The sequence below is a fragment of the Pseudopipra pipra genome, chromosome 2 (genome assembly GCF_036250125.1).
Source record: "Pseudopipra pipra isolate bDixPip1 chromosome 2, bDixPip1.hap1, whole genome shotgun sequence".
Lineage (NCBI taxonomy): Eukaryota > Metazoa > Chordata > Aves > Passeriformes > Pipridae > Pseudopipra > Pseudopipra pipra.
The window spans coordinates 85,345,200-85,370,991 of record NC_087550.1 but is presented as its reverse complement, the minus strand read 5'-3'; the positions used below and the strand labels follow the sequence as shown (position 1 = coordinate 85,370,991).

Here is a 25,792-nt window from a genome sequence, read left to right as displayed (position 1 = left end):
TGCCTAATGACAAAGGAATTGGCTATTGCTGGTACTGCTGCTTCTAAAACCTGGTGCATCCCCCCTCTGCTGAATTACAGATTAATATGGTAATCAAGACTTAATATGAAATAGTAGCAAGACAAGTTTTATTTTGTGGTAGGCCCAGTACAATCTTCAGAGAATCATTGAATATTTTATTTTGGGCATGAGGGAGGGATAGGATAGATGTAGTCACTCTGTTATGGGGTTCTTTAATAGGGTTGGGGTATATTACTAGTTTTTAAAAATTTTCTAGTTAGAATTAAATAAAGAAGCAACCACAGAATGGTTAGGGTTGTTACTCCTTTTGCTGAACATCATTTACTGCGAATTGTTTAACCTTTCAAGCCTTTTCAGTGCAGCAAATATTGCTAAACCAGGTTCCAAGTGAGTGTTTTTTCCAGTTTATATAGCCTTTTTGTGAGATTGGATAGGATATTAAAAAATAATAATAAAAACCCCAAACTCTCTTCCTTTAGTTATTTGAAAGGTTGTATTAACTCTATTCATATTTCATAATTTCCCTGGCAGTTGACTATGAAATCTGACCTATTTAAGTGGTTTTACTGTACTACATTTCCTGGAGACCTTTCAAGATAATTTGCTTCCTAATCTAAATTTAACAGTTACATAAACCACATTTTGGAGACTTGGAAATTGCTACCTACTGTCTTTGCCTTTTTTTTTTTTTTTTTTTTTTTGGTAGACGAGCCATATTGTAAAAATGTAAATACAGAATTTTAATCTGAAATTTGCATGTAGCTTGTCATTTGGTTTTCATACATAGATGCTGTTTTTCTTTCTAATAAGATAAAGAAAGTAGGTTATTTTTTGTCCCACTTGAAAATTTCCATAGTGCTGTGGCCAATTCCATTTTTGTCAGGCTATTTTAAGATGTGAAGAAATAAAATCTCACAGGTCTAGGATATATTTGCTTAACAGTTCCTTGAATTTCTTCGTTACTTTTTCCTTCTGTATAGGTCCTAACAGGTACTGAGTAGCATATGGATATGTTTAACCTTTCTCTGCAACAAACTGGAGCCAGGAGAGATACTGGCTACTCCTTGGAGATACTGTTTTGTTCAGAAGTCTTGGCTGGCTTTAAGGATTCATTTTGTGCACTTGTCACTGATGTCTTGCCTAATATGCTGTACAAATTTGGACTCTACAATATCTCATCCTTATTTCTGCTGTAACTGATGAGCTATCCTGAGGAATGTGTCAGAAAAAGAGGCTAAATTTAATAGTTTATTTGGTAAATTTAATTGTTTATTCCAATGTAAACTCAAAAGGGGAAAATATTTGTGGCTGTTTCTGCAGGTATTTGAAATGAGGTGTTGCTTTGGGTAAGGCTCTGAAATGTTGTTAACTATCTGCTATTTATGTATGGTGCTTGACTGTTTTGTTTTTTGTTTTGTTTTTTTTTTTGAGTAATGCATGGTAAGCAGGTTTTCAGAAAGGGGAAGTGCCTTGAGTGAGTGCAACATTGATTTTCCTTGAGGAGAGGAGAGAATGGTGGTAGAGGCAAGTGGCTATTTCTTGTTCACTTAAGCAGTGCAGACGTCTCAATAAGCAGAAAGGAGCAAACATTTTAGAAATTGTTAATTATAAAACATATCCCTTAGATTTTTAGAAATAGCAGTGTTAACGCTCTTAGATTCTTGCACGTGCTGGCAGAGATACTGGTTACTCTTAGCTTGGGCTCCCTGTTTAATTTCAGCTAGGTGAGTACAGTGTTGCTTTTTCCTGGCTTTCCTTAAAAGTGCAGTGATATATTGGATACAAGCATTGGTTCTGGCTCCAGGGCAAAATTCCCAGTGTGTAAAGTAGCCTTCCAGAAGCCAGGGAAAGCTGGCAGCGCAACGTTGCTGTCTGTAGCTGAGGTTTTCCTGGGATTGTTTTTGGTTGAACATCTGAAAGGGTTCAGGGCATCTTGAGCTGCATTTGTGTGTTTAGGTGACAGCAGGGAATGAAGCCATTTTCTCTTTTTTCAAGTTGTGGTTCTTGTCTTAAGCTGTTTCAAGCAGATTGGGGATAACCATGCAGCCATGGCTTGCCAAGTCAGAAGTGCAGCAGGTGTTGAATGTGGTTCAAGTTTGGGAATAACTCTACCAATTGATATTAAAAATGATGCCAGCAAATGTTCCATTGCAGTAGTTGCCTGGAGAGTTGAGCATCTTTTTCCTTGGTACATGATGATTTCTTAATGTCACTTCTGTATTTCGATTTTCATATACAAAATCCCTGGAGGTCAGCATCTTTGAAATTTCTATACATTGTCATACAAGTGAGTGATAAACTGTTAATCCTCCTGAGGATTTTTTGGTGGTTTCTTTTTTAAAGGGGGGGAAAAGTGCTTTAGATTAAGGTATATTATGTTTGTATTTTTAAGGTAATCTGTGCTTGACTGTAAGACTTCAGCATTCTTCAAATCCACAGCTGAAGCACCCCTGCTTACCTTCTAAGGTAGTGAGAATCATGAATCCATGAGTGAGAAATAAGGATTTTTGGGGAGCATTTTGAGGAGGCTGGAGCCACTTATCTCTTTTGATCTGCAAGAACATTTCAGTGTTGAGTTGCTTTACATTCTCTGGTTTTTGTAGCTTTTATATTGAAACGGCTAGAAAGTTTAAGTGCTAAAGCTAGAATTCTGGAAATTCAAACAAGAAGTTCAGCATGCACATTTGGAAAACACCTGAAGGGTGCTGGACTGCTTTGGGGGTGTTGGACTGAAGATGGGAAAGGCTGACATCAGTTTTCGCCATGTGGGGGGCTCTGGCTTTGCATCTCCCATTTTCCTGAATTGAGAGGCTGCCGATTCTTCCGCATTCTACAAAGGCAGGAGAAGTGATGCAGGACCTTTACCACAGAATGGATGTTACTTTGGGATTCCTCAGTAGTGGTTAGGGAGTGGAAACATCATTATCAGGGAGCCTTTCTGATGAGCTCTCATGCTTTGGGGTGGAAGCAAGCTGGAAGGTGTGTGAGAGTCCCAGTGTACACAAGGATACAGCAAAGGGGTTCCCTGTTAAAAACAAAAGTGAAACCCCCTGTAGAGGTGCTCCTGTTGAATGGTGATGAGGTGTCCTCCTCCTGCATCATGTGGGGGCATACAGTGAACTTGTATCCTGTTGGTCACTTTAATAACCTGTCTTGCTGAATGCAGCACACCTGTGATTTGTTGTAGCTCTGTGGGCTTCTATTCGCTCCTGTCGTGGTTAATATTGCTGCAAGAAAATCAGGCCGGAATACAGTGCTATTACTATTCAGGGCTTTTTACCCTGAGTGACTGCTTTTTCTGTTTCTGTCTGCTATGATGGAGGTGTAAATCTCTTGCCTGAGCTGCTACAAATCCAGTTCTGAAATAACAGCTTTTTAATTTTATTTAGTTTTGGTTTCGGTTTTTTTCCCCCTCCTATGGAGTTGTTGGCAGAGGTGTGCTTTCTGTTCTGAGGTTTTTGTTACACTTGCCATTTCTGTGCAAGCTGTCTTTGAAGTAGCCATCTCTGCTCTTTTTTCCCAGTTGCCCAGGCAGAAGTCCAGGCTTCCTGGGTGTTCCCTCTTGTAGTTGTCTCTCTCAACGTCATGTTTGACCCTAATTTAATTGAATGCTCATGTTGTGCTCTAAAGATAGCTGTCTTTAGTACAGAGTGAAAAGGTTTTATTGCTTCATGTTTATATAGACTGTAAGAGATGGGAATCACCTGCCATAAGCTTTCAGCATCTTTTAACAACTGCTCAAAAATTCATCTGAACATAAAAACAAAGCAAGCAGCAAGCACTTGCATTTCTTGCAAAGAAATGGAAGTGGAAAATACTGCTCAGCACACCTAGATGCGTCTTTCTGTTGTCTCCCAAGGTCTTGTATGATGCCTAATAGCCTGTAAGCCAGGCTTTTTGGAACTGAAGGCTACCAGCAGAGAAGGTGTTGCCATGGGCAGAACCTCCTCTTTTTAGGGAAAGTTGTGTGCTTCAGAGGGCTGAGTTTGGCTGCTGGAGTACAAGCCCTTGAATAGGCAATACTATTTTATTTGCTCTTGATTAAAATCCATGCCTTTAAATTTCATGAGTTGGCAATATGAAAGTAGTCTTCTAGACCTCCCCTTGCTGCCCTGCAGTAAACTTCAAGTCTGGTACCCCCAAAACAGGTACAAAGATAAGTCCTTCTGACCCAAGTGCCTTCTACATGTAAAACAGCTTTTGTCCAATAGATTCATGGAAGTTTCTTCGTCTGCACAAGCCACCTTACATTGCTAGCTGGAAGTGAAGTCCTGTAGTGTTTTGGGCATTTCATTTTTGGTGTCACTCTTTTCTTAGACAGTGGTCTTCATATACAGCATGGCTGCCTTGCTCCCTCCATGTTGCCTGAGCTCTGAGAAGGTGAATTAATGTGAAATTAATTGTTATGTAATGGAATTTTATATCTTGCTTAAGTGGTGCAAATGACATCCTTTGATGTTCCATGCACAGTCCTCTGTCTGTCTGTCTTCTCCCCCAGGTTAAATACCTTATTCAGAAGTTCTTTATCTGCTTGCTTGAAAACTGCATGTCCTTTTTCCGCTTTCAGGAGTGTGGGCCATGTCTTTTATAACAGGCCAAAAGGATTGGTTTAAACTTTGAGTGAACATTGCATTTAAATTCCATAAACTCACTCTCTTAAATACAAAGACTGCTGAAATTTTCCACTAAATTAAACACTTTTGCTGCAAACAATTCAGTTTCGATCTCTTCAAAGCCTTTGGGCAGGCTTCTCTTATCTGGAAATCTTGTTTATCCCATGGTATTTGTATAATCTCAAGACCCATTGTACAGTAACTAATGTGGAGGTTTTATCAAATAGGATATTTAGCTGTGTTGCTTTTTTCATGACATGTGGTTATGTTTAAGAAATGAAGCTGCTTACATTTCAGGTGTGGCCAGACTGACACTTAGGGTACTGCAGGCATTTCAGGTTCAGCTGTGTGTAACCTACTTGTGCATGTCTTCTGCTTAAAAACAAACAAAAAAGATAGAGTTCTCATTTATTCTTGCAGAATAACTTTTTACTTCTCTTGTCTATTGATTTTATCATTCAATCTATTAAAAACAGAGGTGATTTTAGTTTACTGCAATTAATTTTAAGCAGTTATTGAACCTTACTTAACAAACTAATAAGAATGTATGTGGATTTCTGTTGGCACTTGTTTAGAGTATATAACTGATCACTGTTTTTTTGTTTTGTTAAGTAGAGGTGCAGAAATTTCTTCTTCCCCACTCTCTGTGTGCATTACATGTTCAAAAATGAATTTCAAAGTTCAGTATCTTTTTTTAATGCAACTGAAATGTGCCACAGAAATATTTCTCAGTGATACTGTTGATCAGTTCTCAAACTTCTGAAAACCATATTTCTTGTGAACTAAATGGTAATCAGATGATTAAATTAAATGGCACCAGTCACTATTTTCTATGATCGTCTCTATTTGAAATCTGCCTTTTGCTTTGCATGGATGCTTTGGGGGGGAAGGGGGTTGTGGTTTGGTTTTGGTTGAGTTTGGTTTTTTTAGTTTGCTTTTTAAGGTGGGTTGTATTTCTAAATCCTTGCCTTGCTGTGCATCCACCTTATTTCCTGGCCTCCACCCGTCTCTCAGCTAGTGACTGCCACCATGGCAACTCTTCCTCCAGCTGAACAGATGGGACATTGAGTCTCCTCCGAGAGCAGAGCACCGCTCACGCCCTGCTGGGAATCAGTTGGCAGGTTGCACTTCTTTCTGCAAAATTAAAAGCAAGCTCTGCCCAGCAGAGGCATGCTAGTTTTGAGGATGCTCAGTTTCACAAATAATACCGTAGTCTAGTAGTTGCTTGAAGAAATAAAACATAGTGGCTGAACTGGGATTATTTCTATGCCTGAGAGCTCTTCAGAGGAGCTTTGCCTTTAGTGTGAAGAACTTGGCATCAGCCAGCAGCCCGTGGTTTTCTGGTAGAATGGTTGCTATCAACTTTTTTTTTCTCTTTAGGATGCGTCAGGATGAAACGCCACAGGCATCTAAGCACCAGTGACAGTTCAGACAATGAGAGTAAGTAATACCTGCTAGTTTTTCTTTGGTCTATCACCCCCTTGTGGTTTCCTTCTGTGGTTTGAGGGCAAACCATTTCACCTCTTATAAATTAAAAAAAACAAAAAACTTTTTTTCTTGATTTCTTTTTGCATTTGTGGTCTTTGGTGTTCTGAATTGTGTTACAAGAGGAAAATGGGGCGGACAGTCTTACAAATCTAAGGGGTGTTTTGAATCTATGTAGAATTTCAAGAGAAACTTGTATATCTTTGCCATTCAGAGCTGCCAAGGAGAAATTTGTAATTCCAGTGAAATTTTACTGCCCAGGGTCCTATTCTGTAATTATTTTTTTAAAAAGAGTCCTGCTGTCTTGTGTTGTGCAGAGCCTCAACTTTAAAATAGGTGGGGGTGGCAAGCTATTAAAGCATCAATACGTGAGAGTTGTAACCAGTCTACTGATTGTTACATTACATTGTACTAGTTCTTCATCTATTTCACTTTAGTCTGTTAAACAATTTAGTAAAGTTACATTTTAAATATTCCTGGGCACACACCTACCTGAAGATCTTCTGTTTTTCTCTGCAAAAAAGCCAAAGCAGAGCAACCCTTTATGGCAGGGTCTTGTTTGTTTCTTATAAACCCATGCCTATCTAATAGCTCTACACATAATGATGATTCATTGTCATATTCCCTGCGAGTCATCAATGTATCTTCTTCTGAAATAATATTTTGCCCAGAAACGTCTAGATATCTCTCTGGTTTTTTGCATTTCTCTTCAGCACACTTTATCATTGTTTTGTTCTTTAGAGGTTGTTATGGGCACTTGCAAACTCTGTCCTCTGTTTTGCTCCTCCTTCCACTTTGTTAGAAGGGTACTAAATGAAAGAAAGCAGTCTGCCTACTGGTTTCTGTTTACTCTTGCTTGTATTGGGCAGAGCAGAATGTACCCATAAACTCAGTTTGCTGTGGTTTTAGAAAGAATGAGTGGAACAGGAGGAGCTGTAATTAAGCCTGCAGGCTGCCTAAGAGTTTTTTTTGCCCACGTCTTGTCAAAAAATTATAATTCAAGAGATTGGAGTGCCTTGTGTTTTACTGAAAAAAATAAATGAATTGAACTGAACTATAGTCATCCTTTTTATTTCTTTTTTTTTTTTTTAACAGGTCCTTCCACTTCCTTTTCTTCTTGTTCTAAATACAGGAGCAAGTCAAAAACACCAGCAAATGAACAAAAGAAGCCTGCTGAGGTAAGAACTAGAGTTAAAGGTTGGTTGCTGGTAGTTTTTAGTCGTGTGGTTTTCATGTTTCTAAGCCTTGAAATAGTGACATTTGAACCTAGTGCTGGTGACTGCTTTTGTCGCCTGTCAAAGTCTGTGTGAACCTGTATTTTCCCCACTGTGTGAATATTATAGGAGCTCTGGTGTTTGATGTCCCAAAATGACTTATGGTGTGTGCAGACAGTAACATGTGGTTCGTTCTTCCCCTGAAATTTAGTATCATTTTGAAATTGGCAAAAGCTGGGATGGTCTTACAGAAAAACAGTTCGTGTGTATGTGTTTGGGAAGGATACTTTCTTTCTGCTTTAGGATGAAAAGAGCAGGACACTTAAGTGGGCAGGATATGTATAAGTAGTGCTTGCTCAGCGTCTGCTACTTTGTTTTTTACTTTGGCTTTTTGCTTTCAATAAGGTTTCTTTTTACTCTGCCATCTCCACCTGTTAGAACTCCAACAGGTATCATCACTGTCACTGGACCTGTATTGACCCATTTAATAAATTTGCATTTATGCACAAAGCAGTGCTCAAAGCCCTTCTGTCAACTATTCCACTGGTAGGCTCTCTTTGTGGAAGATTTGTTGGCTGCCTTCTCCAAATTTTATGCTTGCTTGCTTAAGGGCTGAAGTCAGATACTAACTGCAAATAGGATAAATATTTCTGGCAGCTAATTCCCCTAACTTGTTATCACATTCCCTCTGAATGAGTCCTTCAGAATTTTTGTATGACTGTTGATGCCTGAGGTTGCTGAATAAAGACTGACAAAATCCACTTTGTTTCTGTAGAATTTAAAGTTAAGTCTCAGAAATTATTATTTTGTGTACTATACCAGCAGCTTTTTACCTGTGTGGTTACTGCTGTGCAAGGTTGCGTGAACTATATAGATTGTGCTCATATAGCAAAACCTATTCAGCAAACATACTTCATGCTTCTTTTCTAAATGCTGTTAACTAGATGGGCTTGGTTTGGTAAGAACAAGGAAAATGACACAGAATGTGTCCTTTCTTTGGAAGCTTAATTTTTATTACAGGTTAATTGAAGAAAACTCATTGATTCATTTCTAAAATAAAATCTTGTGTGTTTCAAAAAAGCAAAACTGGCTAGAACTAGCTACATAGTGTTTTATTTGCAGCCACCAAGAAGGTTAAGAAAAGCCTAGTGTGCTTTTTACCTTTAAAATGTTCGTATGAGAATTATGGTTCTGTAAAAATTTTAATCTTAAAACAGCTTGTGGCTACTGAGATCTTGTAAGTGTGTGCCTAGGCAGTGGCTTTGTTACTAGCCAAGCTGTGCAAATGGGAACTGAAGCACATACACTGCCAGACTTCTTGCTGTTTCAGATACACCTCAGTGCTAGTCTCTTACCAATCCCTCATTTCTACCCAGCCATCCAGCTTTCTTCTTGTATCCCTTCATTTTAGGGATTGTCCTGTTTCAGTTTTCTTTGAATTTGCTCCGTTATGTCTCTGTGTGCATATGTACCTTATAAACAATAATTATGATGTTGTCCATGTATGTAGCATACAAGTGTTCACTTTATATAACTTCTAGCAATTAAAATTAGCAGTGTTTTCAGTTCCTCCTTTTGAGATCATCTTTGCTGCTTTCTACCTGTTCCAAGACAAAATCTTGATCCCTTTAATGCTTGGAAATAAGAAACTTTGAAGAACAAAATCTGGAATACACACCTGAAATTTAAAAGGTGTATTTCATAACATAAAAAGTGTATTTCAGTAATACTGGAATCTCTTTGTCATCTTTCATTTAAGACCCCTCTACCAGGAAAAAAAAAAAAAGAGAAAGAAATAAATCTCAAACTTTATAATATGTCCTCTTCTGGAGGAGTGTCCTGCGTACAATATTTAAAAGAACCCTTAAACAAAAAAAAAGTTCCTTTGGGGAAGTGAATGGAAGGGAAGGTGGCAGTAATAATGTGTACCCCTTGTTTCTAAGACTTTTGGCTATCAGCAAGCACTCCTTCCAACCCCTTGAAAAGCATATGCTAGAGACTGTATTGCACGAAATGCTGTTGTCAGCAGAGCATTGAATTGATTATTTATGCACCAAGTGGTAACAAGGGTGTAAAGTGCAGACTGAAAAGGGACCCCACCACACACCATTCCAAAACTCGTGTTGTAATCCCACGAGCTTTTTGTAGTAATAGTTGTGTTAATATCTATTAGATAGAAATTAAAAAGTTCAGGCTGACAGCATCTTTAGCAAGGCCTCTCTTTAACAAGCTGGCACTGCTCTCCTTTCATTCACCTCTGCTTGCCAGGCACCAAGCTGTTTCTTGAGTTAGTGATGCAGAAAATCTAGAAGGTCAAAGCTATAAATAGCTATTTGGGAATATTTTTGTTCATGGTCTTCATACATTAATTTTTCTTTCATGCCAGCAAGCCTGGCTTTTTCAGTTAAATTGCATATGAATATGTTGGCTATTTCCCCCTTCCTCAACCATACAGCCCAACCAGAGTACTGAGGTTGTTCCCTCTCCAAATAAAAGCTTGGGTTTGGTACTCTGACCAACAAGGAAGTGGTGAGTGTATGTGTCACTTGCTTCACAGGACTTCTCTGTATATGCCAGGATCCTCTGTGGTTGCCTGTAAAAAGTGACAACTGGCTGCAGCTGAGGACTGCTCTGCCTTGAATTGCCTCCCAAGTGCTTTAGAATTGAGGTGGGTGTGGGAATGGCCCCAGTGGAGTGAGGTCATCTGGTGTTACAGCCAGGCCAAGAGGTGCACTGTTACAGTGCAAATGTCAAAGACTGTTCCCATAGCCTATATCAGTCCAGAAGGGATGTTACTCGGTTGGACCTGGGGTCCACTTACTCCAGTCTCCTCTTCAGAGAAAAAGGTGAAAATAAGGCAAGCCTGTAATGATGCTTCTGCAGACCATGGTGCTGCTCTATGCAATGTCAAAAGCAAGGCTGCATCTCTTTCTTGGATTGCAATCTATCACTAACTACTGAGATGGTGACTTAAAAATTTTGTTATCCAATTAGCTTTAGCATTTACTTTGAATAAATAAGTTTTGTTAAGATTACAGGCACACCAGTAGTATAAAGTCATAGTCATTTTTGAGACCTTTATATGAAGATGTTGGCTACATGCCATTTGTGGTGTTGCCCCTCAGTGGATTAAAATGTAGACTGGGGGGGCTTGCAAGCCTAAGCAGTAGGCTGTGTGGGAGTAGCAGGATAGGAGGCATTTGGATGTCTGGCTCAGCGTGAAGCCTCTACTTAACAGTTTCCTGTCTCTATGAAAGCTGAAGCAGAAATTGATGGTGGAGTAATGGGAATCATTTTTGAGGGGAAAACCTATTAGCTGGAGTGTCCTGAATGACTACCCATTTCTTCTCCCTTATGCTAGTGGGGTCACAAAAGAGTGTAAGAGATCTTTATGACACTCAAATTAATTTTTTTTTTTGGTCCTGTCTCTCTCTTGAAACGGTAAAGAAGTTAAGTTAGTATTGTGCTGGTTTTTTAAACCCTTCTCATATAAGATGGCAGTATTTTACCTCTCCTTGCAAATGGAGTTTTGAATCTCACAGCAAGAGTAGTTTTTAATCCCTCATTGCTGATTGTGACAGCTGTGTTATCATGTGAAATGCAGCTTGTCTTCCAGAAGTAAATGGTCTGCTTTCATTACTTGGGTATGTGAAACTCGTTTTAGTGGCATTTAACTACCACATAAATCATAGGTCTTGATCCTGAGGAGCACCCTGGAAGACTAGACTCTTGGCAGAAAATGGATTCTTTCTGCAGTTTGAAAGTGGTTACTTTTGGTCTGTAAATGAATGAGTGACATGGTTAAATCATATTGCTTTGCATGTACCATGCAGAATAAGAGACTGTTACTTTTTTTGTATATGCTTACCTTAGAAAATTCTGAATTAACTTGTGTACGGTCTTCTCAAGACCTCTGGCAAACATGCCTTATCCATGAACTGCTTCTTAGCCTGCTTGGATTAGTTGATTTTAAAAAAATAAATTGCAATACTTTTATGTAAGTCAGACGTTCAAACTCATTGGTTATTTTGAGATATTGTCTCAGGCTATTTGAACTCTTTAGGAAGAGGTGACCCAAATGCAGAAGGGTGTGGAACAGCTTGCTTGTGAAAGGGTGAGCGATTTTACCTTTGAAGTCAATGAGCAGGCATAACTGTAAAGTATGAATGGAAACAGCAGAGCTGCAGAGCTTCAGTCTTGCCTGTCCTTGTGATGGAAGAACTGGGGAGGAAAGGCGTCCGGGGGGGCAGGGCAGGATTTGATAAATGAGGCCAAAAGTTAGAAAATCTGTAGCAATTAAAAGGATATCCTTTCCATGCATCATGTAATTAGACTGTGAAGCTCATCTGCTACAGGAGGTTGTTGAGACTATGAATTATACAAGATTAAAAAAGGAATTGGACAGATGATAGAAAGTACAGATTTTTCTAAATATCTGTATAAATTAATACCCACTTTAAAAATTGATTGTTAGGATTAATCCCCAAATCCAAAGCTTATGTCTGATTAGCAAGCAGAAGGAAACTTGACATGTTCTTGCACATTCTTCTGGCTCATGAGATACTGTCAGAGACATGATGTTAGGTAGGGTTGATTTAGTATCCAATTTCCTGGCTTTTCCTCTACATGCTTGTAAAAGGAGGCTAGGGAGATTCATGGCTACTTAAAAGAAAAGTACAATATTTCATTTGCTTGAGTCCTGGATAATCCATAAAAGCAGTTTTAGGGAGTAGGGATTTTAACATTAGGATTTATGGCATTGCTTGTCCACATTGTGTGAATGTTTGAGAACTACAAATTTAGTGTTATACTTGTTCCTGTCTGTCACAGCTTTTTCTAACATTTTAAGTTTTTCAGTCCAGTTGGTATATATGCCTGGAACTGTAGTTTCATTTCCCTTTTAAAATTATGTTGCTTTTTATTTACTTTCTTGCCAAAACGCCCTCAACCAACCCAAAACCTAAGTAAACATGTCTTAAGTTTCCACACTTCTCTATAATAAAGTGCCTTATTTCTGAAACTTCGTGTCCAGATTTTAATGTATTAATAAGAAAAAACTTTACCTTTCCAGGATGGCCCCACCAAGTTCAGTTTTTGGAGCTTCATCCCCTGTAAATGGGCAGTCTTTTGCACAAAGTGTAAAATATCCATACAAAGATTAAACTATGCTCAGATACTGTATTGCTATATTACACTTGTAATAGGTCATATTAGAATTTAACTTTTGTTTTATCATTTACGAGGTGATTTTAGGTGTAAACCTGCTGCTTTGTAAATGTGTTACAATTTTGCTGAGGACCTGTTCTTACTTCAGAGTTTAAACAGCAGAGTAAGCTTTAATGCTTGCAAGTGCTTACGGGAATAAAGAATTTAATAGATCCTTTCGAAGGAGAATAAAAAAAGATGATTTGACCCTCACCATGACAAAAAATTCTTGTATAATTCACACTTTACTGTTTCTTAGTCCCTAAGCAGTGGGCATGAGGAACTGAAACGCCTGTTGCTGACTCGCTGGGGGTTCTGCTGGGTGCAGGGAAAGCCTTAGGACTGAAGCAATTAGATGCAATCCAACAGTCGCACTTTGATTGTAACAACAGAGCAATTAACCCATCATTTACTTAAGCCTTGAAGGTGTGGTTCCCAGTTGTGGCCTAGACATCTGTGGCAAGTGATTTATCCTTGCTGGGAGTTTGTAAGCAGTTGATCAAAGTACCCGAAAGCTCAAGAAGAAATACCAGTTTTCTTTTCATTTCTAAAAGATGGCACAATCCATTTATTTTTCCTTACACATGCATTTGGGCAAGACAAGGTGAATGAACAGTGGCATCAGTCAACTTCAGTACTAGCTTGCAGAAGGGTATTGGAAAAGGTATTTGACTCATATTTTTCCTTCTGTTAATGTGGTTTCAATTTTGCAGTAGTCATGAACAAAAGGTGCCTGACAGTCTGTGCAGATCTGATATTTGAATTGTTCAAGATAGGGTTTGTAGGAGGCTGTTGTAGCATCAAGACCCATTCTCTGTTTTCAATGCTAGTATTTTACTGTAATTCTCTACAGCTTTACTTGTATTCTCCGTGAGATCTTTAGTGGATAAGGATACTTCACGCTGTAAATAGTGTTCTTTGTTTCATAGGCTTGATTTATTCTCAGAGTAAGCACAGCAGGGTCCTGTGAGGAAGATTATATGTTGGATTTTCATAGAGTGCTTCCAGAAGGAGTTTGAGTTCAAGTCACAGACTGCTTTTGGTGAAGCATTTATAAATAGATTCCAAGAAGTTAATTTTCCTTGGACATACTCTTCTAACATAATTTCCAAATAGGACTCAGATGTCTGAAAAACAAATAAAACATTTGGGCCATATCTTCATTCCACAGCTCCATGATATCATTGTTGCTTGGTGTGTTAGTGCTGTGGGGGGAGCAGAGCATCCATATTTCTGGAAAATTTTTGTAGAATTTAGCTTTCAGAGGCTTTAAAGACAGCAGTGTGTCTCTGCAGAGGTGCCTAGGAAGTTCTTAATTCCTCAGCAAATCCAGGCAGACTTTTACTGCTTAGCAAAAAGCTAATCTTGACTAAATAGCAAGGTGTTCTCTTCTAGATTTAAGCCCCAGTTCTAAAGCATGAAATAAGTAATAGAAGTTCTCGTTGAAATGGTTAAGATTAGATGATGGTGACAATGATGACATAAGCAAACACATTTCTGATTGATGTCATTCACTGAGTGCTGCACTGTTGTCAGCTGAAACTAAAAATTCCTGGCAGCAAAATGAAATGGCAAGTTCAGACCAATTAGTCTTGCATGGTAGGCAAGGCTAAAACTCTGACTTTTCATGCTTTCAATTGCTAAAAATATTTTTTAAAAATCCCACTGCCACAAGAGTAACTACTGTGGAATGCTCTCAGTGGTGGGGAGTTTCCCACTTGTGTGTGTATGCAGCTGGCTGTGCTAGCTGTGGTTGGTTGTAGCTCAGCTCTGCAAGGCCCTTCTCTGTCCTGGTAAAGGTACTCAGCACGAGCTGAGTCTGCTCTTGAGGAGTGATGTGTCTGAATGGGAATACCTTATTAGCCTAGACTTGGCATGCTCATTTTTCAGGTATTTTCAATATGTATGATATTACAGGTATTAAAGCTGAAGGTTTGTGCTTTGCTTATGGTAAGAAGTAGACCTGCTTTTGGGTGACTGGAAGATGACCACTGCATTTCATGGCCTCACTGGAAGTGAAGGTGGTCCTTTCCAAGAGGAGAGTATGTACTGTGGAGTGGACTAGCTGTTGTTCTCTGCACGTAGTAAAGGAGCTGCATTGTTTTTCAAATAAGCGTCCAAAAAGAAATAACCATGAGGAAAACCTGGCTATCTGAATCCTAAAGGTGTGTCTGCTCTTTGTGTAGATGGCTTAGTTCATAGCCTTGAGGCTGACTGCTGAAGTAGAATTTACTTGATTTGTCAGACAAATTTTTTTGGGTTCCCTGGGTGTTTTGGTTTACTTCCACAATGAAGGAAATAGAGTGAGTATTCTCATACATTGTCCTCTGAGAGTATTTTACTGTTGGAAGACCCTGCTTGGCCACATGTGAAGAAATGATGAATGATGGGAGCTAGAGATTGTAATGATTCAAGTGTCTGCAAGAAATCTTCAATTGGACTTATCACAAGTATGAACAGGCAATTCTTAGGAAGCCTAAGTTGAGTTTTGGGGTTCCTTAAGGTTTCAGCATGTTTTTATTGGTTAAATTTTTGACCTTAAGTGGTACCTGTATTATAAATTTTATTAATCTGAAGCGGAGAACTTAATATTGCAGTGTAGTGATGGTGTGGTCAGTACTGTACAACAGTCAAAAGAAACCCAAAAGAAGTCCATGCTCCATGGGGTTTGTGCTCTAAAAATAAAGATGATACAGTTCACATACATAATGGATGATCAGAAGACTTGCTGCTAAGCAGCGTAGTTAGAATACTGATGGCTTTAATAGCACTTTTCATGTAGTGTTTAAAAAATAGTGGGTTTGATATGAAGTACTCCACTTCTATATTCTGTCAGTGGCTTAAAAGGTAGTTTGTAAAGCACTTAACTCAGATAAGTTCTGAGGAATATCTTTTCTGATAATTAAACCAGTCATTGCATTTCTCATTTATCAGACTTTTTTTTTTCCTACTGGTGTTCTTTGGAATTGTGCCATGGTAGTGTTTCTCATAATCATGGCTCTGTACCTGTAACATAGAAAACTAAGAGGCCTTTTAAGTGGAATAAGTAATTTTATATTTTTTTTTTTGGTGTGTAAACATACTGCCTGAAAAAAAACCTGGCTTCTTGTAGTCTTAATGCTTTTGCTCTTGTTATTCAGATTGTAATACAGGTCTGCTAGGTACCTGAGGAGTTTTACACAGAAGGCAGCAGTGAACAGTCTGTTATGAACCAAGGCTGATAACACATTAGTAGCAAATATGAGAGCCTTGAGTCTGTGCTTTTGAGTTCCCTTGGTCAGCTTGCTCTCCTGGCAGCCTATGTGAGATGCAGCTGTAGGACATAATGAAGTAACACTGAGTTCCAGGTCACCAGCAGCCTATTTCAATACCTGTTTTTAGTACAGAGCCTTTTAAAATAATGTTTACTTGATGATTTCAAAGAACAGCTGAGAATTTTTGCAGTAGGCATAACCGGTCTGGTGCTGTCAAATTGAAAAGGGTACACGAAGATATTTGGCTCTGAGATTATTTTATTACTCTTCTGGCTATAAAACTGAATTAGTAAGAAGAGAGTTCAACCTGTCACAGCTTATTGCAGGGATATTTTCCATTTCATTTTATTGCCCTTGGAGGATATGATTTCTCATTACGATAATTCAGTTAATTAGTTGTGATGTCTCCCTAACACCAAGCCACAGTCACTGTTTTGCTTTTATCAACATTAAGCTGGTGCAGTGTAGCAGTGGAGGAAAAAAATCAAAAGCCCACAAAGGATGCATATGCCCTTTAGTTAAAGTGTATGCACCTGTAGTAGGCAGACACTGACATTAAGTAAGTCTTGAGATGACTGATAATCATGTTTGTGTGCTTGTAAAAACTTAATCCTCATGAGCCAAGAGTCGAATGTTGTGGCTGGAGATTTGTCACTGGTGAGTTTGCTTTGTTTGATGGTGGTGTCTCGTTGTACAGGTTTGCTAAAGGATGCCGGGGCTGGATTGTGTCGCTCTGCCTGCATTGAGACTGCTTAGGCACAGAGCAACACAGGTCTCGTGTTTCAGCAAAGGCAGCTGTTCATCTTTGATCTTTGAGATCCTGACCACTAAAACGTCAAGTGGTTTTAATAAATGAGCAAGTGTCTGTGCATCAGTTTTGCCATGGCAACTGTTGGTAGCCTGTGATGAATATGACAGTTTAAAGTAGCTAAACTGAATGAAACAAAAGGATATGCTACCTTGTCACTAAGTTGGGCTAAACCCTACAGTCTGGCAAGTAGAATAAGTTAATTGAAAGTGATAGGGTGAAGAGTCTTGAATCAGATGTAGGCATCCTTTTCCCTCTTCCGGGTCTCCTGTAACAGCCTTCTTCCTTCTGATTAGCTGTCGGGCAGGAGCATGGTTTTGAATTAGTGTAAACTTCTTGTCATACTGCACCTAATATGCTAAGAGTTAATAATATAGGTAGTTTCCAATTGACCTGTTTGTGCTGGTACTCTCTAAAAAAGTTATCAGGTATGTGCATTGTTTCAGTGTAGATTAAAAAAAAAACATACTGCTTTCTTTAGCACAATGCCCTTTCTCAAGTCATTCTTTTCGTTCCTGTGTTTCCTACAGGTGTTCCGCAAGGATCTCATTAGTGCCATGAAACTACCAGATTCTCACCATGTCAACCCTGATGAGTACTATGTCTTTGCGGACACGTGGAAACAAGAATGGGAGAAAGGGGTTCAAGTTCCAGCCAGTCCCGAAACTATTCCACAGCCTTCTCTCAGGTAATGGTGATCAGACACAGATCATGTGCACAAAATGTCAACTCAGAGAAGATGGTCTCTCAAAAACAGATTGTCCAAGTGCAGTCAGCTTTTCTCTGTTGTTATATTTAAATCTTCAATGCAGCAGCCTTCAGACATGTTCTTAAGCCACACAAGTGTCAATTTGGAAAACATGTCTGTGGCACTTCAGCCACAGATCTCATTCTGTCTGTACACTGTTATAGTATCTACATTGTGAATTTAAAAAGACCTTTTTTCCAGATTAAAAGCTGTTTTTTCATTTGAGTATGGTAAGTTGAATAAATTACAAATAAACCCATACCTTGTACACGTTACTTAAAAGGTTTCCCTATAAAGCTTGATAATATAGAGCACTAGGCATGCAGTAGTTACTGCTACCTGCTAAAGTTACTAATTTGTTCATATAGTTTAATTTTGGCTATTGTTGCCAAAGCTTTAACCCTTTCTGCCTTCTCTCACCACAAATGGCTGCTTAACATTGTAGAAGTTCAGTGATCTCAGTTTCAGGAGATAGATAGTTTTTTTTCTCTCACACTGTACCTAGACTAGGAAAACATAGCAATGTAATCCTGCAACTCTTCTGTGCATACTTCAACATAGAAATGTTATTGCCAGCATGGTCTTCAAGACAAAGATGAATGAATTGTCCAGTGAAAGCGCTGATGCCAGCATAATTTAATTTTCACTGAGGCCATTGTCAGTACCAAGTTATTAAAAATAAATATATTGCATCTCATACCAGCAGTATTATATTAGAAGAGAAAATTGCTATAGATTTGGCTGGACTAGAGAAAAGAAAAGCTCACAAGGGAATGAGAGGAAAAAATGATCAGGGTGAAGCAGGAGGAAGAATGGCAGAAGAACATTGTTTGTGTTAACATTGAGAACCCACGTTGTCCAGTAAGAATTATGTGGGATACAGCTTGACTGCTGCCTCCTCCTCTTTAATGCCTTATTTTCCACAGTTTTTCTCTTTTCCTTGTCCTTGTAGAGGGTTAGCTCCAGATAGCATGCAGAGCTGCACCACTCCATTCTGTATCTCTCTGGATTCCTTTTATATATAGGGCCTTTTGCACTGAATTTAGAGAAAGATTGACTTTATCTAGTTTATTTTTTCCATTCCAAAATCAAACTAGTCAAACACTGAGTTTCATCTCTGAAAATAATTGAGAGATTGAGAATACAAATCTTTTTTTGCCTTGTTTCTTGGATGATTTTTCCCCTTTACAATTTTGCTTGGCGTCATAATGTTTCTTGCATAACAAAAACAATGGATTGTAATGTGGATAAAGTGTCATTTACAAAATAAGTATAGACAGTGTATCCCAAATGGAGAGCAAGGATTTTTCCCACACACACAGATACTACAGTAGAATAAATTAGCTCTCATGAAAAAGCTGGTATTTTCAAGAAATCGGTTGGTGAGATTTCCTTCTATCATTTAGGAGGAATATAGAACAAAGATTGTAGTGATTTTGTGCATAATACTTCCTGTGGGTTTCAGAAACACTTGCTTCATTGCAATAATAGCATTTGTTAAATTGAAAATCATATGCACTGGCTTACATTTTAAAAAGGATTCTGTGAATGTAGCAAACCTTGGAACATTTCGTGTGAAAAAATGACATTTACAAAATCTTGTCTCCCTAGCCTGGCTACACTTACTGGATAGTTTAAAATCTGTGAAACACCAGGTTTCTTTGCAGTTATAGCAAATATTTCATGTCTTTCAAGGGTGAATCTTAAAAAGCTGTAACTATTTCTTGTTTTATTTTCACTCTAGGGTTGTAGCAGAAAAAGTGAAAGAAGTACTGTATACACGACCGAGGAAATACATCCACTGTTCCAGCCAAGAGCCCACAGAACCAGGTTACATCAACATTTTGGAACTGGCAGAATCTGTGTGTCGCTATGACTTGGATGATATGGACATCTTTTGGCTTCAGGAGCTAAATGAAGAGCTGACAGAAATGGGTAATTTCACAACTCGTTCTAATTTTAAAAGCAGCAGTTAATTTCTGCCGTTTGAATTGTAGTCTGCTTGTGAGGTCTTTTAACGATTGCTGAATGAGAATTGAATACCAATGCTAAGAAAAACAGGAGATAAAAATGTAATTAAAGTAATTACTTGCTTGATCTGTTAATGTTTTATATTTTACCTGTTGGGCCTAAAAACTTTTTCACATCCAAAACCATGTGCAACTTCTGCAGACTGAAGCAGGAGGGAAAAAGCCACACCAGGTGAAATTAAGACTTCAAAAGTTCAAGGTTTTTTAAGGAAAGCAGATGTTTTCATTTCTTAAGTTTGAACATATTATTGCTACAAACTCAGAGTTCTGAGGAGCTTGCATCCTGGGTTCTCAACAGAGTAATTGAGTTTCACACCTTAGCCCATTTAGAATCAGCTAAGTAAACATTCTTTTTCCATACAAGTTGTTGGTATAGAGGGCTATGAGCAGGAGTGAGCTATGTAAAATAACCTCGGAATTATCACTAGAGTAACTATGGTGGAATAACCTGTATGTCTAGTATTCTTCCATGGGTGATTGCAGATCCTTTAGGAAGGACAGGTGGACAAAAGAGGGAAATATTTTGCATCTCCTGGATTCGCTGTTACCGAAAAAAAGGAAGAACCTGTAGGGATGTGATAATCAGCGTCAGCATTATCTGTAATAGCTATAAAATAGTGGTGACTGAGATCCTGAGGGGAGTGAGGAGAGGAAGTAGTTTTTCTGGCCCTGGGCTTCAGGAGAGCGGGTTTCTACTTATTCAGGTAACTGATAGGTGGGATCTGAGAGGCAGCTCTGAAGTGCCAAAGGATGTGGATGTAAGAGGTAGAAGCCAGGACAAACTTCCCAGGCATACAGGAATGCTGTTAGCAAAAGCTGTTAGCTTTTTGGCGGAGCAGATCTCCATCTGTGGAGATTTTCAAGATCTGACTAGATATGTCTCTTGAGCAACAGCCTTTGCTGGATTTCCTATTGACTCTGCTTGGAGCCAGGGACTGGGCTGAAGCCCTCTAAAGGACCCTTCCCACCTGAATGATTCTGTAAATCTTTTAATTCTGGAAGTGAGAAAATATGGGGGCATGAGAAAGAACAGTTTAAGAGCAGAAGGCACTTTTTAACGGCAGTCATTTATCTTTTCCATCTCCATGTTTATCGTTTGTAAAGAGGATTCAGAGTTAGTAGCCTTAGTTAAAATATTAGCCTCTGCTATTAATGGCTCATGAATATCCCAACATTCAAAGGTCTAAGTAAATAGTGAGCTGTGAGCATCATCATTATTTTTGACAAATATTTTTATAAGATGCAGGTGGGAGATTTCTTATAGCTATGAGCATTGTAGGGTTTCTTAGCCTACATCCTGAAGCTGCAAGCCGAGGAGCAGTCTCATAGCAAATCCTTGGTCCTTCTTATGCTAAGTTTGATTAGTGGAGAGTGTATATAGCATGTCTAGTGTTCAAGTGAACAGATAGTATGGATTGCAACAGTATATTTATCTACTATTCTATTTTTAAAAACCCAACAAAAAAAATAAAAGCACTTTTCATAACTGTCATGCTTTAATCACTCAAGTAGTGTACTAGATAGCACTGGGTGGTGCAACTTCTGTATCTTTGTAAGATATGAAGTATTCTTGGTAAGTTTTATTTCTTAGGGAGTTAGCCTTCAGAAGAACATACTGTGTGGTTTTGGGATGTCATCAGTGTTTCTTAAAGTGATGGAGGTGCAGGAAGGGTTGTATGGGAGCCTATAGCAGTTACAGCAACTGCTGTCTGTTGTTTATGTTGTAGTGTTTTCTTCAAGGTTCAATCTTGTGGTTTATGTACAGTTTAAACTTTTACTCCAGTAGTAGGTCTGCTGATATTTATAAAACAATGCTACAATTAGTCTGTGAGTGAAAAAGCTTTTCTATTTTTCTTTTATTTTTAGATGCTGTGTCTACTGCAGTAGTTGCTAGAAATTGTCTTTTTCTCTTCCTGTTTCTCTGACTCAATCAGAAGCACCTGACTGTCCTCTTAATTCTCCTTCCTTTTCTGTGTTGTAGGATGTGGGCCCCTAGATGAAAACACAATGGAAAAGACAATTGAAGTGCTGGAACGGCACTGTCATGAGAATATGAATCATGCCATTGAGACTGAAGAGGGGTTGGGTATCGAATATGATGAAGATGTCATCTGTGATGTGTGCCGGTCCCCCGACAGTGAAGATGGGAATGACATGGTGTTTTGTGACAAGTGTAATATTTGTGTCCATCAGGTTAGTGCCTGCAGAAATGTTGACACCATCTCATGGTCTGAGTTTACCTAGGCAAGTGTGGAATTTGAACTGGTATTCAATGTTAATTGGAGAACTCTGTAGTTTTCTACGTAGGAAGGATCATGCAATACTAAGGTGAATTTTTTGACCCTAACAGTTACAGTAGATTAAGTGGCCTAGCTTAGTTAATAGGTGGACAGCTGCAGTCTAACAGGAATGCAAAGTGTGTTTTTGGGACTTGCAAGTACTTCCTCTGTGACCATAAGCAATGGTTCTCGTTATGACTAAACCTGCTTTTGAAGATAAACAGAGCAGGAAATACTGGCTTGCCTATTTGTGAGAAATCTAAAGATCTCTTGTTTCAGGACTGTCCAAATTTAGCCATCTTAAACCACATGTGGCACTTTAAAGAGTGATCTCTTTTAGAAAGCATCAGCACCTGCGATAACCATGCTCTTGGTCTGAATGTTGCTCACATTTATAGTGTTTCAGAAGTAGCTAAAACTTTACACTGACTGAGCTCAGTGTAGTCAGTCAGAGGTATCAGAAAAGGGATATGAATCCTGTGGTTTCTGTGCATCCTGTTCTGGAAGGGGGTTTTGCTGTGAATTGAAAAGAGACCAAGAAGGTTTTTTTAAAAATGTATTTTTCTACTGACTGCAAGCAGTACTCGGAAAACATATCTGGCTGAAAAAGGACCTGTCATCTCCTTATTCTCTGTGGGCTGGCTGCCAGCCCAGCTGCTTTCCTGATCTGATTCACTGTGTGAAGCAGCCACGTGAGCCTGAGTTGCCAGCAAGGTGGCCAGTGACAGGAGTACAACCGGCATCTGGGCTGCCTGCTTCAGTCTTTGCTTGTGCCTGTTTAGAAGTAATGATGGATTTGCTGTCAAAGGCTCATGGTTGCCTGCTGACAGCTGAGCTTGAGCTGATGGTCTGCTGCCTCCTTGCCCCTCGTTCTTCCCCACGCTGAATCTGCCTGAAACCAACTGGGGAACGTGTCTGGGCTAGAGCTAATCCTAACAATAACAACAACTCATCTGATTTTTAATCTGGATCAGCTTTGATTGAACAAGTAGCCTCAGGTCTGTTTGTCATCACACAGTTAGGAGGTGGAGGGCAGGAGGAGTGTGAGAAAATTCCTCCTTTGTGGTACCCTCTTGTGCTGGCTCAAACATGTTGTGAAATTACTGGTTTGGTAGTCTGGGCATCCTCCTCTTATTAGTTAGTTTAAATTAGAAAATAGTTTCAGTCCACTTCCAACCCCCTAAATGTGATCTTAAGTGTAATGCCACTGCTGCTGTAGTAACAGAAAGAATTCTGGTGGGAATGTGCCACAGAAGAGGAAAAAAACACTTGTAAAATTTAGATTACAGCTCCCCCTGTTGGGCTTTTACAACAATTGTCACATAAAAAAAGCATTTAGGTTAGTCAGTCTTGCCGAATTTAATTCAGGAAAGTTCCCCTTTCCATAAGCCTGACATAAATGTGCAGTGTTTTATGATATTGCTTCATATTAAATACTTGAATACTGAGATCTTAGAAAGATGAGAAGGTAAGTGTGGGAATTTTATACTAGATTTAATCTGAAAAAATTTACAACTAACGATCCTTTTCTGTTGAGTCTTCCAATGTTACTATTCCCAGAAATGGTGAGGTTTCCTCTGAAATCCACCCTTTTGATAAAACTTTTATTTGGAGTGCTTGAGTGGAATTAGGCCTTGGTGGCAGCCAGTTGTTTCAGATACACTCAGCTTAATAGGTGTGTGTGTAGGTACAGTAGGATCCATTGTGATTCCATTAAGAACCATGAGGAATTTGAATTGGAAAGAATTTTTTAAATTCTCAATCCTAGCAAAACTTAAGAAATTTCTCATTTTTCACATGGTTAAGAGCAATACTTGGGATATAGGCATAAGACCTGGCACTTCATAATTTCAGTACATGCTATAGTTTTTGTTGCAATATTATGTAAGTATTTGAAGTAACAAACAATGCACAGAACCGTAGCCACAAAAGTAATTTAATGTTGCAGGAAACTTCCTTCAGTCAAACAGCTTATATCCCTTCACATCTGAATAGAATTTTGTTGGAGTGTAAAGTTTTTAGCAGTAGGAAATTGTGATTTTAAAAAGTACTGAATGCAGAAGCTAACTTAAAGAAATGTCAATGTTGTTTGCTATGGAATTTTAAAAATCACTAAAAGAAAAAACTGAAGGTTCTTAACACCAGGACTGTTGAGCAGTCATAATGGATATGTTTTACAGTGAAAACAAGTAATACCAGCACACATTCTAAAAAGAAACCAGGGTAAAAAGATTGCTTTTGAGGCTGTTTATCTCTTTGATCACTTGACTCATTTTAAGGTGAAGAAATCACAGAGGGATTAAGTGAAGGCCAAATTGTGCCTTTACTTTTTGAAAGCTTTGCTCTGTATGAATATTAATGCTTGTGTGTGAAATAATTTCCACATAACGATTTCAATATCTGTTCTTCAAGGCGTGCTATGGAATCTTAAAAGTACCCGAAGGGAGCTGGCTGTGTCGCACCTGTGTCCTGGGAATACATCCTCAGTGCCTCCTGTGTCCCAAAAGAGGAGGTGCCATGAAAGCTACCAGGACAGGGACCAAGTGGGCACATGTGAGCTGTGCTCTTTGGATTCCAGAGGTAAAAACCTAATTTCTGTCTCTGTCCTCCTCCTTCTCGTTCCCTTCTCTGCCTTTTTATGTTCTCGTGATTTAAGGTATCTGTCTGGTGTAATACTGGGCTTTACTCTGATGGGTCTGCACAGTCTGTGAGGACCAGGAGAGAGTCCACTTATGTTCTATTAATGAGTCACTCCATTTACTCAGCAGTCACTTCTCAGTGACATTGCGGTACCTGAGTGACCTGTGAGAAGGGGTTACTGATGTAAGCTGCATCTTACAAATACAGTTTTATTGTCTCTTATTTTTGATAAATTTGTGTGCTCAGATACATGTATAATTTGCACAAATACCTCTTCTTTTTTCTTTGTGTTGTTTTGGGTTTTTTTTTATTATTATTTATTTAAAGAACCCCCCTTTGCATTATTTCTTTAGGATGTATGCTAAGATTTGTAGCTAAGGTTTCTTTGAACTAAAATTTTTCTGAACAGTGGGGGAGATGTGACTTTTTATCTCTGTTATATTTTATAAGTAAAGGCTTTTTTTATATATCTGTGTATACATATACGGAGAGTTTCATAATGAAGTTTTACACTTCATTTTGAATCAAGTTTAGCATCACAGTATAATTCTGTAAAATGGAATGTTCTCTTGGGTATATAGAGTTTGTGTTTAATTTTGCACTTGGAATATTTATGCTTTCTTTCTGGTAAGGTTCACAAATCCATTTTGGTGAGTGATTTAATGTGAGGCAGTAGCCAGATATGTCAGCGCTGTGACATCAAGGATACCGTATTTTCTGAACCTTCTGTTCCTAAGTGCAGCCAAGCCTCATGCCTGCAAAACTTTGAGGAAGATGTTGGGATTCTGGGTATTTTTTTGACTTAGCAACTAGATGCAATCTGTAATTCCTAGCTGTCTTGGGTATATATCTGCTTTTTAAGGAGGTTATCTTTGAAGTTGCACTCTTCCTTTTGGGCCTCCTTGTAGTTCCTGGCATCTCTTCTACCTTCAAGGAGAAAGGAGTTGAGAAAGAAAACCCATAGATTTATTTTCAAATTAAAAAAAAAAATCTCTTCTCCTCTTGTACTTGGGATGTGACTTGGCTGGAAGCTTTCCTGATTCTGAGCAGACTGGTTTTCCTAAGAGGTCCTTTCAGTGTGTGATTGCCTTGCTGTTCTCACTAGTAGAAGAGGAACAGCGAGGTTTGGGAAGCAGGTGACAGCAGGGCAGGAAGCACACACTGGCTTCCTGCCTGTCCACCTCCCTCTCATGGGGGAGAGAAGCCACTGGGAGAGTACCCAGGTGGGAGAACTGAAATCCGACTTCTTCCATAACCCATTCAGTGAATCCCAAGCCTTGGGCACCTCCTCCCCTTCGCACCAATGCCAAGTGTGTTGGGTGTAGTGAGGAGATGGTACCTGCCAGTAGGGATGGGAAATACCTTTTGGATTCATTCTATCTCTCAGGCTTGTGCATTGTCACTTGTAAAACAATTCAGTCACCAGAGAAACCTTTGTGAATCTTTGCTAAAACAGCACATCGGTTCCTGTCTGGAGAGTCAGTGTGGCTTTACA

At 38.9% G+C, this 25,792-nt stretch overlaps 1 protein-coding gene across 6 annotated transcripts in view; it reads left to right on the top strand.

The window, feature by feature from the left end:
* Window positions 1–25,792, top strand: part of LOC135409978 (regucalcin) — an 84,551-nt gene that overhangs the window by 26,156 nt on the left and 32,603 nt on the right. For all 6 annotated transcript variants that reach the window (XM_064646197.1, XM_064646201.1, XM_064646199.1 and 3 more), the window contains 6 exons: window positions 6,015–6,074; window positions 7,215–7,297; window positions 17,131–17,288; window positions 19,093–19,283; window positions 21,360–21,571; window positions 24,070–24,237. In XM_064646197.1, the coding sequence (XP_064502267.1) occupies window positions 6,026–6,074; window positions 7,215–7,297; window positions 17,131–17,288; window positions 19,093–19,283; window positions 21,360–21,571; window positions 24,070–24,237 (861 nt within the window). In that variant the 5' untranslated portion in view covers window positions 6,015–6,025. The remainder of the gene's footprint in view (window positions 1–6,014; window positions 6,075–7,214; window positions 7,298–17,130; window positions 17,289–19,092; window positions 19,284–21,359; window positions 21,572–24,069; window positions 24,238–25,792) is intronic.